Source organism: Nymphalis io, chromosome 11 (genome assembly GCF_905147045.1).
Source record: "Nymphalis io chromosome 11, ilAglIoxx1.1, whole genome shotgun sequence".
In the NCBI taxonomy this organism is placed as follows: domain Eukaryota; kingdom Metazoa; phylum Arthropoda; class Insecta; order Lepidoptera; family Nymphalidae; genus Nymphalis; species Nymphalis io.
The window spans coordinates 9,934,502-9,949,132 of NC_065898.1; the positions used below are offsets into that span (position 1 = coordinate 9,934,502).

A 14,631-nucleotide genomic window follows, 5' to 3' on the forward strand; every position below is an offset into this window, starting at 1 on the left:
GAAACCCTTTATACCAGCGTTAAATAATTGAGATCAGTGTACAATATACGTCGTATTATTATTATATTAAAATTTGTGCAGTTTTTTATAAATATCCGTAAAAACATCAAAAATCAAAGTTGATGTTACGTGAATAAAGAGTTATGGTATAAACCGATACTCTTTATTTTGACATTGTAATTTCAGTATATACTATATTTCAACTACGTATTTAAGGATTGGCAAACTAGGATACCTACCACAGACAGTTTGCAATTTATTATATAAATCACGATTCGGAATCATGATAATAAAGTGACATGTTATGTTCTTAAATCTCTAAAAACATTTTTGTCAATTCCCGGATAAAAAAATGGTTATTAATCACCCAATGTCCAATTTTTGTCGTTAACTTAAAGAAATGTATGCAATACAAAAGAAAAAGAAAATCCATTTTACTTAAATTATATGGTAGTTACTTCCTACTTACCACAACACTGTATTATTACATCTTAATTTCTATGATTGGCGGCGTATTGGTTTGTAATGAACATTATTATTTTCTTGGAAGACCGATTAACAATTCAATTCAGGTTACGTAAATTAGTTTTATTTTGTTCACGATAAAAATTTGAAAATGGAATCCTTTGTGGTTGTAGTGGTTCTCATATGGCAGACACTATGAACAGCGGTATTTGCACTTATGAAACATCAAAGACAGCGTCTACTAGCCATTGTTTTTGGGTAGCTTTGCGTTGTAAATGGACAGCACTTTATGATGTATTTATGATTTGCAAATATCATTTTTAATGATAAAGTTATATATAAACATTATATATAGTAATAATATTATTTTAGTGACTATATTATGTTATCACGGTTGACGATGATTGACGTGAAAGTTTTCCGTCATTTACGAAATGCTGACCTATCAATATGACATTTAAATTAATAATGGATTAAGTTGTTCCACCTCATCCAACGAAAAAATCAGAGTATCTTAAGAAACGCGAAAAAGAGCTCCTATACACGTATAGTTTGCTCATCATCCCGGCGAGACTGCGCCAGTGTCGTTTTAAGCATATGGCACGCATTATCAATGTAAGTCATGAACTTTAAACTGCTTTTATGATCAGAAGCAGCTTTATATTGGAAACAATGTATCTTACACGTGGTCGTCCTGTAAATATTGTTCAGTTGATTTTGGTTGGTATTCACTACAGTAAGTTTTATTCATGTGTAGTTATAGATAAATATTTTATAAATGTCGTCTACATCGATGGGAAAATGCATAAAACAATTTATTCAAGCTTTTTAAAATAAGGCAAACTTTAGTTGTGGGTTTTTCTTATGCAACGTGAAACTGTAATGTTTGTTAATTAATTGTTATGGTCAGGCAAGGTTGGCAAGAATGTGTGGGGTCAGGTGAGTTCAGCTATTCGTGATTATTAAATTCGCAAATGACATTGACGGTTATGAATAAATAAAACTACATTTTCGACAATCATTATACTACACTTTATTTTACACAAGACGCATATTTACAAAACCTGTCCTTATATCCAAATGTTGCATTTTGTTTCCATTCCTTTGCTACTACTGTTTCGTTTACATTATATTTATTAATACATTTATAAGATGGAATAACTGAAAAATCGCTACTACTGTATAATAAAAAAACATAATAAATAGCTTCGTTAACAACATTAAAGTACAGTCGAACGTTCTACATGATTTATGATAATTAGATATTTGAATAGGAATGTGCGATCGACTGTACGAGGTGCATTTCTGAAGTATTTCCTTCGTAAAAATGATTGCAGAAAGGCAAAATTTAATAACTAAACTAAATTCATAAATACTTTTCTTAGAATTTAACATTCTACGGAAAGTAATTATGAATAAGATATTTCACTTATTATAAAACACGAATACTTTGAAACTCACATTATATTTTCAATATATAGTGATCTTAATTCGTAATAAAGATTGAGTAAAACCCATATACAAGATATTGTTTTTATAATTGTGTCAATGTGAAAACGCTTTACTTTAATTTAATATTAAATATTATTCATGAATTTTTATGTTTAAATTTCTTTGATAACATTCCATCACGATGCGAGTATACATAATATTTCTAATAGTTGCATTGAGATGATCAAGAATTCGTGTGTCGATAGTTTTAGTTTAGTATGGTGATTGCTTCTGCTTGAGAACGGCTTGGACGCACTTGGCCATAGTGGGCGAAGCGCGGCTGATAGGGTCCGTCATAAAGTAGTCTTCTAATTTCTTGAGTTGCACGTCTAGCTTGCCCGATATAGGCTTTTGGAGGCTCTGCGAGACCACATTTGAAATTTTTAATTATTAATAAAAATAATTACTAAAACTTTTTTCTAAGGGTCAACAAACTAAAGACAATTAAATATGTTAAAAAACCTAAATTAAAATGTAATTAATTAAATAAAAAAACTTTCAACCACTCTGTTGTCTTTGCAGGAAGATTTTTTTACAAGATAATATTTCAGACCATAAACGTTTTTTTATACAAAACAAGAAATAAGTAAGTTAATTATTGCTTTAAATAATTAACAAAAAAAAGGTTTTCAATTTCGATTTCAGAGCGGCAAAGTTACGTGACAAACGAGACGAGCTCTGTAGGAGAAGAACGATTATACAAAAGAATTAAGTGGGAGACAAACCTGTGACAGCGAGCGCGCCTGCGCGAAGTAGTTGTTGTCCTGCACCTCGCCGTACGCGACCAGCGTCGGGCTCACCTCGCCCAGCCGCGCGCGCACCTCGTCGATGGTGTCGTACGGCAGCCGCGTGCCCACCACCTCCGACAGCGCTCTGTGGGACACATTGCGTCACATGTCAATCGTAATCAGAATATTCTTTATTCAAGTTGGCAATTGCAAGCTATTTTAAATTATTATTGTTTTTTTTTTTTTTTATAGAATAGTAAGGTGGACGAGCATATGGGCCACCTGATGGTAAGTGGTCACCAAACGCCCTTAGACATTGGCATTGTAAGAAATATCAACCATCGCTTATAGCCAATGCGCCACCAACCTTGGGAACCAAGATTTTATGTCCCTTGTGCCTGTAATTACACTGGCTCACTCACCCTTCAAACCGGAACACAACAATATCAAGTATTGCTGTTTTGCGGTAGAATATCTGATGAGTGGGTGGTACCTACCCAGACGAGCTTGCACAAAGCCCTACCACCAATAAAAATTATTATAATTATTGTACCATATGAATTAAACTTAAAGCGACCACAAGATCGAAACATAGATTCTACCGAGAATAATCTTAGTGGTTACTCATTAACAATTTAATGTAAAATTATATATCTTTAAGGGTTAACGAATATTTCGTTTTTGAATTACTTGCGGAGCAGAAAATGTGTTAAAAGTTTATATTTACATATCGTATGTCATCATTCGATTTGCCTATCGCTTACTTTTTATAAAAAGTTTTGCAATCGATTGCTGTACAGCGATCGTGTAAACACGCGAATATAAGTGTGGAGTTAGTACCGAATGATCTTCCAGTCCTCGCGCGCCTTCCCGGGCGGCGTGACGGCGGGCCACGTCTGCTGCGCGCGGCCCTCGGCGTTGACGTACGTGGCGCGCTTCTCCGTGTAGGCGGCGCCCGGCAGCACCACGTCCGCGATGGCCGCGCCCGCGTCGCCGTGGTGGCCTGCGGCACACTCGCGGTCAGCGTGGCATTGTGACATTAAATCGTCCATTTAATGATATCCAGATATTAATATTGTATGTAAGTATACATTACATAAGGCATAAATACCTAGTATTTTGTTAAAAGCTATTGTCGATCAAGAGTCAATTTTCACTCGTTCGTTTTTCAATAATTGGCCCGGCCTCGGCCGATACTTGTAGTGACGTATTTGAAATAAAATAAAATCGACCGTATTTTGTATAATATTGATCATTGTTTATTTTAGAATAAGATGATCGTGAATTTGTGAAATGTTATAATATTATTTATGTTTACCTGGTTATATAACACAAAAGTAAAACAAAAAAACTTTAGTGTGCGGGATTATTATAAATGTGTTTGAATAAATCGTCATATTTTGGTTTTTCCATTTAATCTAAAAATGAATAATGTACCAAAATTTTTAGGCCAGCTATGAAGCCGTGCATTAATGTTACCGACAGATTCCGCGTTTTTTTTTATAGAATAGGAAGGCGGGCGAGCATATGGGCCACCTGATGGTACGTGGTCACCAAACGTCCCTAGACATTGGCATTGTAAGAAATGTCAACCATCGCTTACATAGCCAATGCGCCACCAACCTTGGGAACTAAGATTTTATATCCCTTGTGCCTGTAATTACACTGGCTCTCTCACCCTTCAAACCGGAACACAACAATAACAAGTACTGCTGTTTGGCGGTAGAATATCTGATGAGTGGGTGGGACCTACCCAGAAGAGCTTGCACAAAGCCCTACCGCCAGTAATTTTTTTAAATCAAATTAAAAACCATTCAGTTAAATTTCCGGTCGCTGAATAACGGTCGAATGTTACGAAGCCGAGTAGCGATCCCCGGCGGGCGCCGCGCACCTTGGTAGATGACGACGCAGTCCTTGGGCAGCGCGTCGCGCGCGACGAGCCCGCCGTCGGCGCCGAGCAGGAACACGACGCGCGCCGCCGCCAGCGCCGCGCCCGCGCCCGCGCGGTAGCCCGCGTCCAGCGCCGCCGCCTGCGCCGCCGTGCGCTGCAGCACGTTCAGCACCTGCACAGCGGTACGTGCTTACGTTGTGATGGCAGTTCAAATGCAACTAACACTGAACGATGTGTTTTAAATATAATATATATTTTATTTATTGTGTGTGTGTGTTCTCCACATCACTCTCCCCCCCCCCCAAAACCGTGACTACGGGCGATAAAAATCAGGAAATCTCCACACGTGCTTACGTTGACCTTGACTACGAGCATGTGCAGTATTTTTCTACCGAGGCGCGAATATGTCTCGATTTTACACATTACCGAGTCATTTTACAAATTGAGGAGTCGTCCTTCCGGCGACACACCCCTCACGGGGTACTGGTGATTATTGTAAGTTAATAATATTATATAAACATCTAGCTCAGTTGTCTTGATCGCTTCACTCGGGTCTATATGATTTCGAGTAAATTATCACCGTTGTAAATATGAAACTATTTAACATGAGATTGAATAAATGAATTGTTTTTGAATAATTTGTCCACTAGAAGTTACTAGTAAAAATATTTCGACACGATTATTTTTACCTTCCATTCTTTATCCACGAGCTTGTCCTGCAGACGCAGCGCAAGCTCCTGGGTGTAAGCCAATAGAGCTGCTCCTTCAGGGGTCTTGAGTTGATCGGCTCCCAGGATGACCACGGGCCGCTTAGCGTTCTCCAACCTCTTCATGACCTCATGCGACGACGTTCCGGTAGCGAGTTCTTTAACGATGGAAGCTGAATCGCCCACATGCTGTTGTGATTTAATTACGATAACAGATATTTAAAATAATGTTACAATTCATACAAAACATAGAAACTATGTTAATTAGATAACAATACTCACCATATAATCATAGGTTAAATCGACTTGTGGTCCGACGACCGCTATGTCCGTTTCCTTGTGCACGAACGCTTTACGAATGCGTGCGTTCAGCAGCGGCGCCTCGAATCGTACGTTGGTACCGATCAACAGCACAAAGTCGGCATCTTCGACGTCTAGAACGGAATATTGTATCTTATAATTGTTGCCTTGTGAAAACATTATAATATTATCATTTTGCTTTTAATGTAACAATTTTAAACAAAAAAAAAAACATATACATAAAAATAAAATTTTGGTGATGGTAGAGCTTTAGGTAAGACCGCCTGGATATATGATATTCACCCGACCGAGTTCGGCCACGGCGGGCAATCTCAAGAGTGATGAAACAACTGCATAGAATATATTATCGTGCGCAAACTTAGATACACTCTCTATTCCCTCACTCTCATAATCGATAATCACTTCTAAATTCCAGACTCCGGGCTTTTACTGAGATTTTTCGACAAAAAAACCCAATAACTTTTTATCTGCTGCCTTTTATCTAGGTACAAGACTAACAGGCAGTCAAAAAAATGGGCCTGGGTAGGTACTACCTATTCAACAGTTACACTACCGCACAAAAGCAAAGCATCGTGTTGCTACATTCTGGTTTCAGGGATGTTTTAGCCAATGTAATTACAGGCATAAGAGAAGTGTATTAGCGGTGGTGCCTTGAATATATTTTTTTAACAAAACAAGAATACTCACTGGCTATTTTGGTATTCAACAGATAGGAAGAGCGCAGATCTGTGCCAGCACCCTCCAGCGGGAAATACTGCTCTGTGAACACATTCTCCGAGCCGAGACGGTTAAGCAGGTCTTTCAGAGCAATAAGTGATTCCGCATCCGCTAGCTCACCCGCCACGGCCACCAGCTGTTTTTAAAGAGACAAGATATTAGTTTTTTACCAACAACAATAAAACTGTTTCACAAAGAACAATGGCCACTTTCCATCATAAAATCTTATAAAAATAAAAAATAAAATAACATGAAGAAAAATATATATGTCTTCCGGTACTTGCCGTAATGTAAGTATATTATACAATGTGCTTATAAATGCAGGTTCGAAATGGCAAATATTTATGTAAAATGTGTTTTGAGAAGGTTTGTTGAAATATTAATTGGGGCGTACCAACGGGTTTGTCGGTGCCGCACACTCTATTACCAAATAATGCTTTATATTATGTCTTATATGCGATAAGAAAAGATGTAGTATCAATATAGGACCATTATATATTGAGACCATCTTTGTACCTTGTCAGGCGGACAGTCCCGTAGAGCCCTGGCAGCGGTCACCATAGCGTCCTCCCACTCCACCGGCGTGAGGTTGCCACGACTGTCCGCCAGCATAGGCGTCACCAGCCGCTGTCTCTTCAGACCATCGCATGCGAACCTCGACTTGTCAGACAACCACTCCTCGTTGATCTCCTGCCGTAACATACATTGATTCAAAATCCACTGTGCAAATTTTATATAATATATCTAAATATTAAACATATATGCTTTTATTCGTACCTCATTTGTTCTGGGTAGAATACGCAGTACTTCATTAGTTCGTGTCGTGACAACAATATTGCTACCCAAAGGATCCAAAACATCTATAGAGTCAATCTAGAAAAAAAACACAATTGTTATTCAACCAAATAAATTTTTATTAATGTTCATAATTATTTTACCATCAACTTACCCTCCTGGTCTCCCAGGGTCGAGCAGCAAAACTGTAAGGTTTTGAAGTGAGTGCACCAACTGGGCAAAGATCAATAATATTTCCAGACAATTCTGACAAAAACATTTTTTCAACATATGTTCCAACCTGAAAACATAGAATAAATATATGCAAATAATATCAATAGAAGAATTAATTACATAAAGTAATTATATTATATTCATAAATGCATACAGTGATACAACATAATAAATGCATTGTAGCTGTTAAGACATTGAATACTATGTAATAATTTATTTTATTTGGTTTTAAATTAAAGTATTATTACACAATTTCAGCATTCAAGCATTAACAATAATCCCATTTTCACTAAATCTATTAAATTAATCTTATAAGCCTTGGAAACGCTTTAAGTTTTACCTGCATGTCAGTGCCTCTGCCCGTTGTTCCGAAATCATCAACACCAGCCACCTCAGATGCAAAGCGTATACACCGTGTGCAGTGTATGCATCGTGTCATAATAGTCTTTATCAATGGACCTACATCTTTGTCTTCCACAGCCCTATATAATCATAATGAATTTTTTTTATAGAATAGGAAGGTGGACAAGCATATGGGCCACCTGATGGTAAGTGGTCACCAACACCCATAGACATTCCCATTGTAAGAAATGTTAACCATCGCTTACATCACCAATGCGCCACCAACCTTGGGAACTAAGATGTTATGTCCCTTGTGCTTGTAGTTACACTAGCTCACTCACCCTTCCAACCGGAACACAAAAATACCAAATACTGCTGTTTTGCAGTAGAATATCTGATGAGTGGGTGGTACCAACCCAGACGAGCTTGCACAAAGCTCTATCACCAGTAAAATCTATTACATTATCAATTACAAGTCTACATTTTTGCTTTATATTTTTAAAATCAATGTTATCTCATACTTTTACTTGTCAGTCATATAACACAACTTGTATATGTAAGATTTGAATTTGTTGATTGAACATTTAGTTAAAAACTTATTTTAGTTAAATTACTTTCAAACCAACCTTTTTCCAGAAAAGTGAATGTCAGTAAATCTGCTTTTATCAGAACCAAATGCCATAGACTGGTCTTGTAAATCACATTCTCCACCCTGGTCACAAATTGGACAATCCAAGGGGTGGTTCACCAGTAAAAACTCCATCACACCCTCCCGGGCTTTCCTAGTGAGATCAGAGTCAGTTTTCACCCTCATTCCCTTCATCACAGGCATAGCACAAGCTGCAGCGGGCTTAGGTGATCTCTCCACTTCTACCAAGCACATCCTACAGTTCCCTGCTACTGCTAATCTCTCATGGTAACAAAATCGAGGAATTTCAACACCTACTTGTGCTGCTGCCTATAAAAGTTAGATTATAAATTTAAAAGATGTGTACAGACTATTTTTGCTTATTGTCTATAATAAATATGTAATTATATATTATAGATAATTATTTGACTTAATACATTAATTACATTTAAGTAAATATATTTCAATATTACAAGTGGCCTTGCTAAATTTACCTGTAGGATTGTAGTGCCAGGTGGTACATACACTGGTTTGTCATCAATAAAAACCTCGACTTTATCAGGCTGAGCTTGAACTTGATCGGCGAATTTGCGAACCCCTAACGGTGCGACACGGCTGGGAGATAGCGCAAGCGCCCGGGACAGAGGCTGGCGCAGCATTTTCTACAGCAACCACAAAACGTAATAAGAAGGCTCTAACACGTATATATACAACACACAATTACAATTTTTGTGAAACTATATAACTAGATGATTTCACTTGTTTATGGTAAATGAATTGTTAACGTTAACATTGATAAAATAATTATATATAAGAGTAAATCTTCTTGTTATTGTTACATAAGTAGGGTTGTCTAACCTAATTAAGTATATAACACAGCAATAAATACTAAAACAAAATCGCGAAAGAGTGAATTAAATGTACGATGCTTTTCAACCACTAATTAATAAAAAAAATAGCAAAAAACGTACTTAAAAAGAGTATTCCTGAGTCTGAAAATTTTAATGACAAGACAGACCGAAAGCTGTCAATTTGCCATGTTAAATGTCAATACCTTGACGTCAATATTACTGCATTCAAGTTAAAATCAATTAATAGGAACTATGTGCTACGCGTATGCTCTTCTTTGTATATTACTGGATTAAGAACTAAACTACGATTTTAGTTCATTTATTTTAAATTATTTGAAAAAAAAATACTTGAAACAAATATTTTATACTCTGTAGAGCTATTCATTATTTTTTGACATTTCCTTGCTCTTTCTTTCACTCAATTAAATCCGGGTGTGCGGTTTGGTACTTGTGCGAAAAATTTAATATTATTTATTAAAATGGCTATCGGAGACGTCAAGACTACACAAGGGCTCGGTGATTTGAACAAATATTTAGCTGAGAAGAGTTATTTATCAGGGTATGTTAAAATAATACGGTTGGAAACCGTCCCATACCACGTCAACCGCCGTTAACCTCTTAATTTTAGAACAGTGAATGTTCACTAAAACTTCTGCAATAACACGACCTTGACAGCGACACTGCGATAACAACAGAACTTTATCTTGTTTAGGTACACACCTTCTCAAGCTGATGTTCAAGTATTTGAGCAAGTCGGAAAGGCGCCGGCTGCCAGCTTGCCGCACGCACTTCGCTGGTATAATCAGATCGCTTCGTATACCCCTGCCGAACGCAAGACATGGGCCGCAGGAGTAAGCCCATTAAATGCTGGTGCTAAACCGACCGCTGCCGCACCCGCACAGAAAGAGGAAGACGATGATGATGTCGATCTATTTGGTTCAGGAGATGAAGAAGAGGTTTGTTGGTTCTAAAATACATTTAATTTAGAAAATTTATTCACCCTTATTGTTGAAGTTTAAAGATATACTTTTTTCTAATAAGTAACAATTTTTTTTGTCTATTCTATAGGATGCAGAGGCAGCCAAAATCCGTGAAGAACGTTTGAAGGCCTACGCTGACAAAAAATCTAAGAAACCTGCCCTTATTGCTAAATCTTCTATAATCCTTGATGTAAAACCATGGGATGATGAAACAGACATGGCTGAAATGGAGAAACAAGTCCGCACAATTGAAATGGATGGTCTACTATGGGGTGCTTCTAAACTTGTCCCAGTTGGTTATGGTATTAACAAATTACAAATCATGTGTGTCATTGAGGATGACAAAGTATCTGTAGACCTTTTAACAGAAAAAATTCAAGATTTTGAAGACTTCGTCCAGTCTGTTGACATTGCTGCCTTCAATAAAATCTAAGTCATGCCATCTTAACTTATCTTTTCAATAAAATACATTTATATAAAAAATTGTTTTAATGTAATAAATACAAAGATAAGTTACAACAATGTTCAACTTAAACCTATGTCTTGTTATTGTTTTATTATGAACACCTTAACAATATATATAACAGTTTATCATTATTTAAAAACGACACAAAAATGTCTATTATTCTTAGCTCTAATGAATTTGATACACAGTTCACAATTTAAAGTAAAAAAAAACACATTTACACAACATAAAACTAAATGTTTTTGAACCACATTTTCTAAAAACCAAAAATTCAATGACTAGTTCTGCCTTAAAAAAAATTGATTACTACTCATTCAACTTGGACATTCTTAGATAAACTGTCACCAACAGTTGCCTGCAAAAACATATTAGGAATATCATTGCCAAAATATATTTTATTGTTCAATGCAAGTGCTTCATATTTTTTCAATTCTAAATATTCCTTAGTCAAAAGTAACTTATTGGCTTCTGCTTGTTTCTTCAAATGGTAATAATCGGCCTCTGCTTTGGTTTGTTGCTTGGCTTTGTGGATACTATCTTCAATGAGTTCAATTTTTTGCAGAGATTCCTTCTCCATAATCTTCTGTTCATACTGTATTTTAGCCACATAAGCTTCTTTTTCCGCCTCAATAATTGCCTTCCTGCGTGCCGTCTCTGCTTCTTTTTCAACAACCTATATAAAATTAAGCAATTTATTTATTTTGGCTAATTAAAGTATATCAAGAAAAATTTTCTATTCAGGCAGGTTATAAAAAGTATATTATATAAATTAAATGTAAAGTTTACCACTGGCTAAAAAATGAAATTCTACCAATAAGAAATGATAATATATTCAGAAGTTACTCATTTTAATATGCATGCTATCATAAAATCAATAAACCAAATAATAAAATGTAAAAGTAAGTGAAGAGAAATATTAATGAGTGAACCTTTTGATGTTGTTCTGCGATAAGGTACTTGGACTTTTCAGCTTCCATAAGCTCATAATTCTTTCTTATAGCCTCTGGTATTTTTGGTTTAGTTACACGAACACCATTTACCTTCAAACCTGGAGCTAATTCATTGAGATCATTTTGTAGAGCCTAAAAACAAAAAAAATACAGTTAATATACGAGAATACTTTTAGTACTTTACTCATTCAATTCAAAACAACTGACATTTTTATTAAGTATGACAAACATTGGACAGGTACTGAAACTAAACACTTAAATACAGATTTTTAGCAGATATAAACCAATTTTTATGAAAATATAAAATATGAAATTTGGTTATGTTATATTTTACTTACTGTACTTAGATTTTCATCAATTTGGTCAAATAAATCTATGTAAACTTCATGCAAAGTGTGTGCACTACAGAACTGATTTAACTCATGATGTACTTTATGAAAAATCAATGTCTTGTCATAGTCTGCTGTGTAGTTGCGCACTACCTCTAAGACTGCAATAAATTACATCAACTTTTTAGTATTGTCTTAATCTCCACAATTTAATTATTTTATGTTTAATTATTGCTGAAGTAGACATTTTAAGAAATGAAATAAACTCACCGCTGCTAGGATCAAGCTTGTTGACAACTTCGATTCTCTCAAAATATATCATGACTCCACCACTTGTTCCACATGGAACATTTTTTACTTCATCAGTTTGTAATGTAGTCTAAAACAATAAGAAACACATTTTTATGACTTTTCTATATAAAACACCCACAATGTTTCTAATTATATTGATTATTAATGTTATATTAATAAATAAGTGATACCTGTATTGCTTTAAAAGTCGTTAGCACTGGAATCATCATGTGAAAGCCAGGCTGACTAGTAACAGGCAGCAATGCTCCCCCCTGTAAATAATTACACATAATAAATAAAATTCAAAATTTGAAATATAAACAAATGTCAACCAAATTGTCTTACTCGGTAGTAAACTCCGACGTATCCTTCTTCAACTTTATGTAAAGAAAAATGTACAGACACTCCAACCGCCAATATAACAATCGCCAGCATAGATGTCTGGTCCGCCATGACTGGACTACAACATAGTATCTAAAATAAGGAAAATATATATCTATATATGGTATACTTACGTCACTAGAACTTCGTTTACCTCAAAAACAAATTAAAAGAAAGCTCACTATTAAAGATATGACGATGAATTTGTTGTATTTATATTAAAATGCTGTAACTTAGGAAACTATTATTTATAGCGCGATAAAGAGGTCTAGAAATCTGTGTGCTTAGAAAATTTAATTAACAGAAATGAAACATTGATGTTTATTACCGATTATTCCATTTAAATGTCTTTAATCATAATACAAATTACAAATACTAATGACAAGAATTTGACAGCTTACTTTTTTTGTTTTCTCTTTATGGTAAAGGCTAGGCATGGGTAATATCGCTTTGAAGCGATATCGTATCGTATCTAGATATCGGTTTTGATTATCGGATATCGTATCTATATATTTTAATATCTAGATATTGTATCGAGTCTATGGTACTCGGAAATCGAATCAGTACCAGATGATATCAGATTAATATTAATAGTTGTGTTTATCGCATATATTATGTATTGGTTTATTTTTGTTATTGATAATAACATGGTTAAATAAGTAAATATTTGTTTATTAATAGATATGTTGCCGTTCCGAATTTGAAAATCAGTGAAGTGAACTTTCCTTCATACATTTTTCAGGCTTTTTCTGTAATGCCGGCGTATTTAAAAGTTCATTTCTTCGTACATACATCTCTTTTAACTGTTGTCGAAAGAGTAATAACTCGTATCTCTTTTGATCTAATTTGACCTTTAAAAATATCTGTGAAATGCCTGAAGAGCCCTTGTCTTTTTTGCCTACAGTTGAATTTATTGAAAATTACGCTCGTATTGGGACGAGACAATTCTTCATTGTATTTAACACAAACATTAATCTAACTAAAAAACATTCTTTAAAATTACATTTAATGAATATTATCACTTGCCCTAAATACCTCATTTCCTTGAAATGTTCAATACAATATGTACATTATTTGACACACATCATAAATTATTATATACATCTACTTAAACAAGAAAAAATACATGAGTTACGAAAAACACCTAAAATTTAGAAAAAAAAGCGAGTAATTAAATTACAAAGCTAACAACGCGACCGCGAAAACATAAAACGAAAATAAAATAGATCATAAAAATAATAGCAATTTCTAAAATGACACCCAAGGTCAAACAACCGATACCAGTAAAAATATCATAATATCCTTAACGGTTAAAATATCTAGATATCCGTAGACAGAGAAACTAAACTTTGTTTCTCTGTCTACGTAGATATCGAATATCCGATATTTTAAAAAATATCAACAGATAACCTAAGCGTGAGTCGTATTTATGAATTGTTCTGAAACCGATTATATTTTTATTAAATCAAATACAATATAGAAATATGTAATTATTAAATATTAGACTTGCGCAAACTATATCATTAAGAAGAAAAAAGAGAGATATATCTTTTCGCTCTAAGATATAGATAAACATAAATAACATAATAATAATAAATAGTACTAAATATAGATATTTCTAAATAATAAGTTCGATATATCGATATTTCACTAACAATCCTACTCGCGTTCGCGCCTACTCGTTTGACAATTGATATTTACAAATTTACAACGATATTCGATATCGGATATACCGTATGCAGAGTATACAAAACCGATATCGGTGGATATCCGAATATTATAAATACTGTGCGTGCGCTTCGATATCTAGATATTAGATTTAGTACCATAACAATACCGTATACACATTATACAGAAACGATATCAGTGGATATCCGAATATATAGATACTGTGCGCTCCGATATCTAGATATTAGATTTTGTACCGATATATAGATTTGTATCTATATACGATTCGTATCGCCCATGCCTAGTAAAGGCTAGAAGAAAAATAGATATTACACCATACGGCCACTTTTGCAATTTATTTTTATTAATATCGTTTTAAATGGTAAGTAAGTGTCTTCCATGTGACGATTTTCAAAT

At 34.9% G+C, this 14,631-nt stretch overlaps 4 protein-coding genes across 8 annotated transcripts in view; 1 reads left to right on the forward strand and 3 right to left on the reverse strand.

Annotated features, from left to right (window-relative positions):
- The window catches only part of LOC126771915 (reversion-inducing cysteine-rich protein with Kazal motifs), a 43,062-nt gene extending 42,576 nt beyond the window's left edge, over positions 1–486 (reverse strand). The window contains exon 1 of the mRNA XM_050492085.1: positions 470–486. The gene's annotated coding sequence lies outside the window, so the exon portion shown is untranslated. The remainder of the gene's footprint in view (positions 1–469) is intronic.
- A 987-nt stretch (positions 487–1,473) lies between these two features.
- On the reverse strand, positions 1,474–9,368 carry LOC126771920 (NADH-ubiquinone oxidoreductase 75 kDa subunit, mitochondrial). 2 transcript variants are annotated; one of them, XM_050492092.1, is made up of 14 exons: positions 9,270–9,368; positions 8,793–8,960; positions 8,297–8,628; positions 7,669–7,810; positions 7,270–7,395; positions 7,098–7,193; positions 6,837–7,010; positions 6,291–6,456; positions 5,565–5,716; positions 5,265–5,471; positions 4,576–4,747; positions 3,525–3,687; positions 2,682–2,829; positions 1,474–2,316 (listed from the first exon to the last, which is right to left on the reverse strand). In XM_050492092.1, the coding sequence occupies exons 2-14, from the start codon at positions 8,955–8,957 to the stop codon at positions 2,170–2,172; spliced, it is 2,190 nt and encodes a 729-aa protein (XP_050348049.1). In that variant the 5' UTR covers positions 8,958–8,960; positions 9,270–9,368; the 3' UTR covers positions 1,474–2,169. The 2 variants fall into 2 exon arrangements, with proteins under 2 accessions (XP_050348049.1, XP_050348047.1); XM_050492090.1 differs by lacking the exon at positions 9,270–9,368 and adding an exon at positions 9,157–9,180.
- A 140-nt stretch (positions 9,369–9,508) lies between these two features.
- On the forward strand, positions 9,509–10,668 carry LOC126771968 (elongation factor 1-beta'). Its single transcript, XM_050492168.1, has 3 exons — positions 9,509–9,708; positions 9,862–10,105; positions 10,218–10,668. The coding sequence occupies exons 1-3, from the start codon at positions 9,629–9,631 to the stop codon at positions 10,560–10,562; spliced, it is 669 nt and encodes a 222-aa protein (XP_050348125.1). The 5' UTR covers positions 9,509–9,628; the 3' UTR covers positions 10,563–10,668.
- On the reverse strand, positions 10,610–12,930 carry LOC126771955 (erlin-2-like). 4 transcript variants are annotated; one of them, XM_050492147.1, is made up of 7 exons: positions 12,875–12,930; positions 12,511–12,639; positions 12,357–12,437; positions 12,145–12,253; positions 11,884–12,035; positions 11,525–11,677; positions 10,610–11,268 (listed from the first exon to the last, which is right to left on the reverse strand). In XM_050492147.1, the coding sequence occupies exons 2-7, from the start codon at positions 12,616–12,618 to the stop codon at positions 10,906–10,908; spliced, it is 966 nt and encodes a 321-aa protein (XP_050348104.1). In that variant the 5' UTR covers positions 12,619–12,639; positions 12,875–12,930; the 3' UTR covers positions 10,610–10,905. The 4 variants fall into 4 exon arrangements, with proteins under 4 accessions (XP_050348104.1, XP_050348101.1, XP_050348102.1 ...); XM_050492144.1 differs by having other exon boundaries at positions 12,729–12,909; XM_050492145.1 differs by having other exon boundaries at positions 12,511–12,625; positions 12,701–12,909.
- Positions 12,931–14,631: the final 1,701 nt, after the last annotated feature.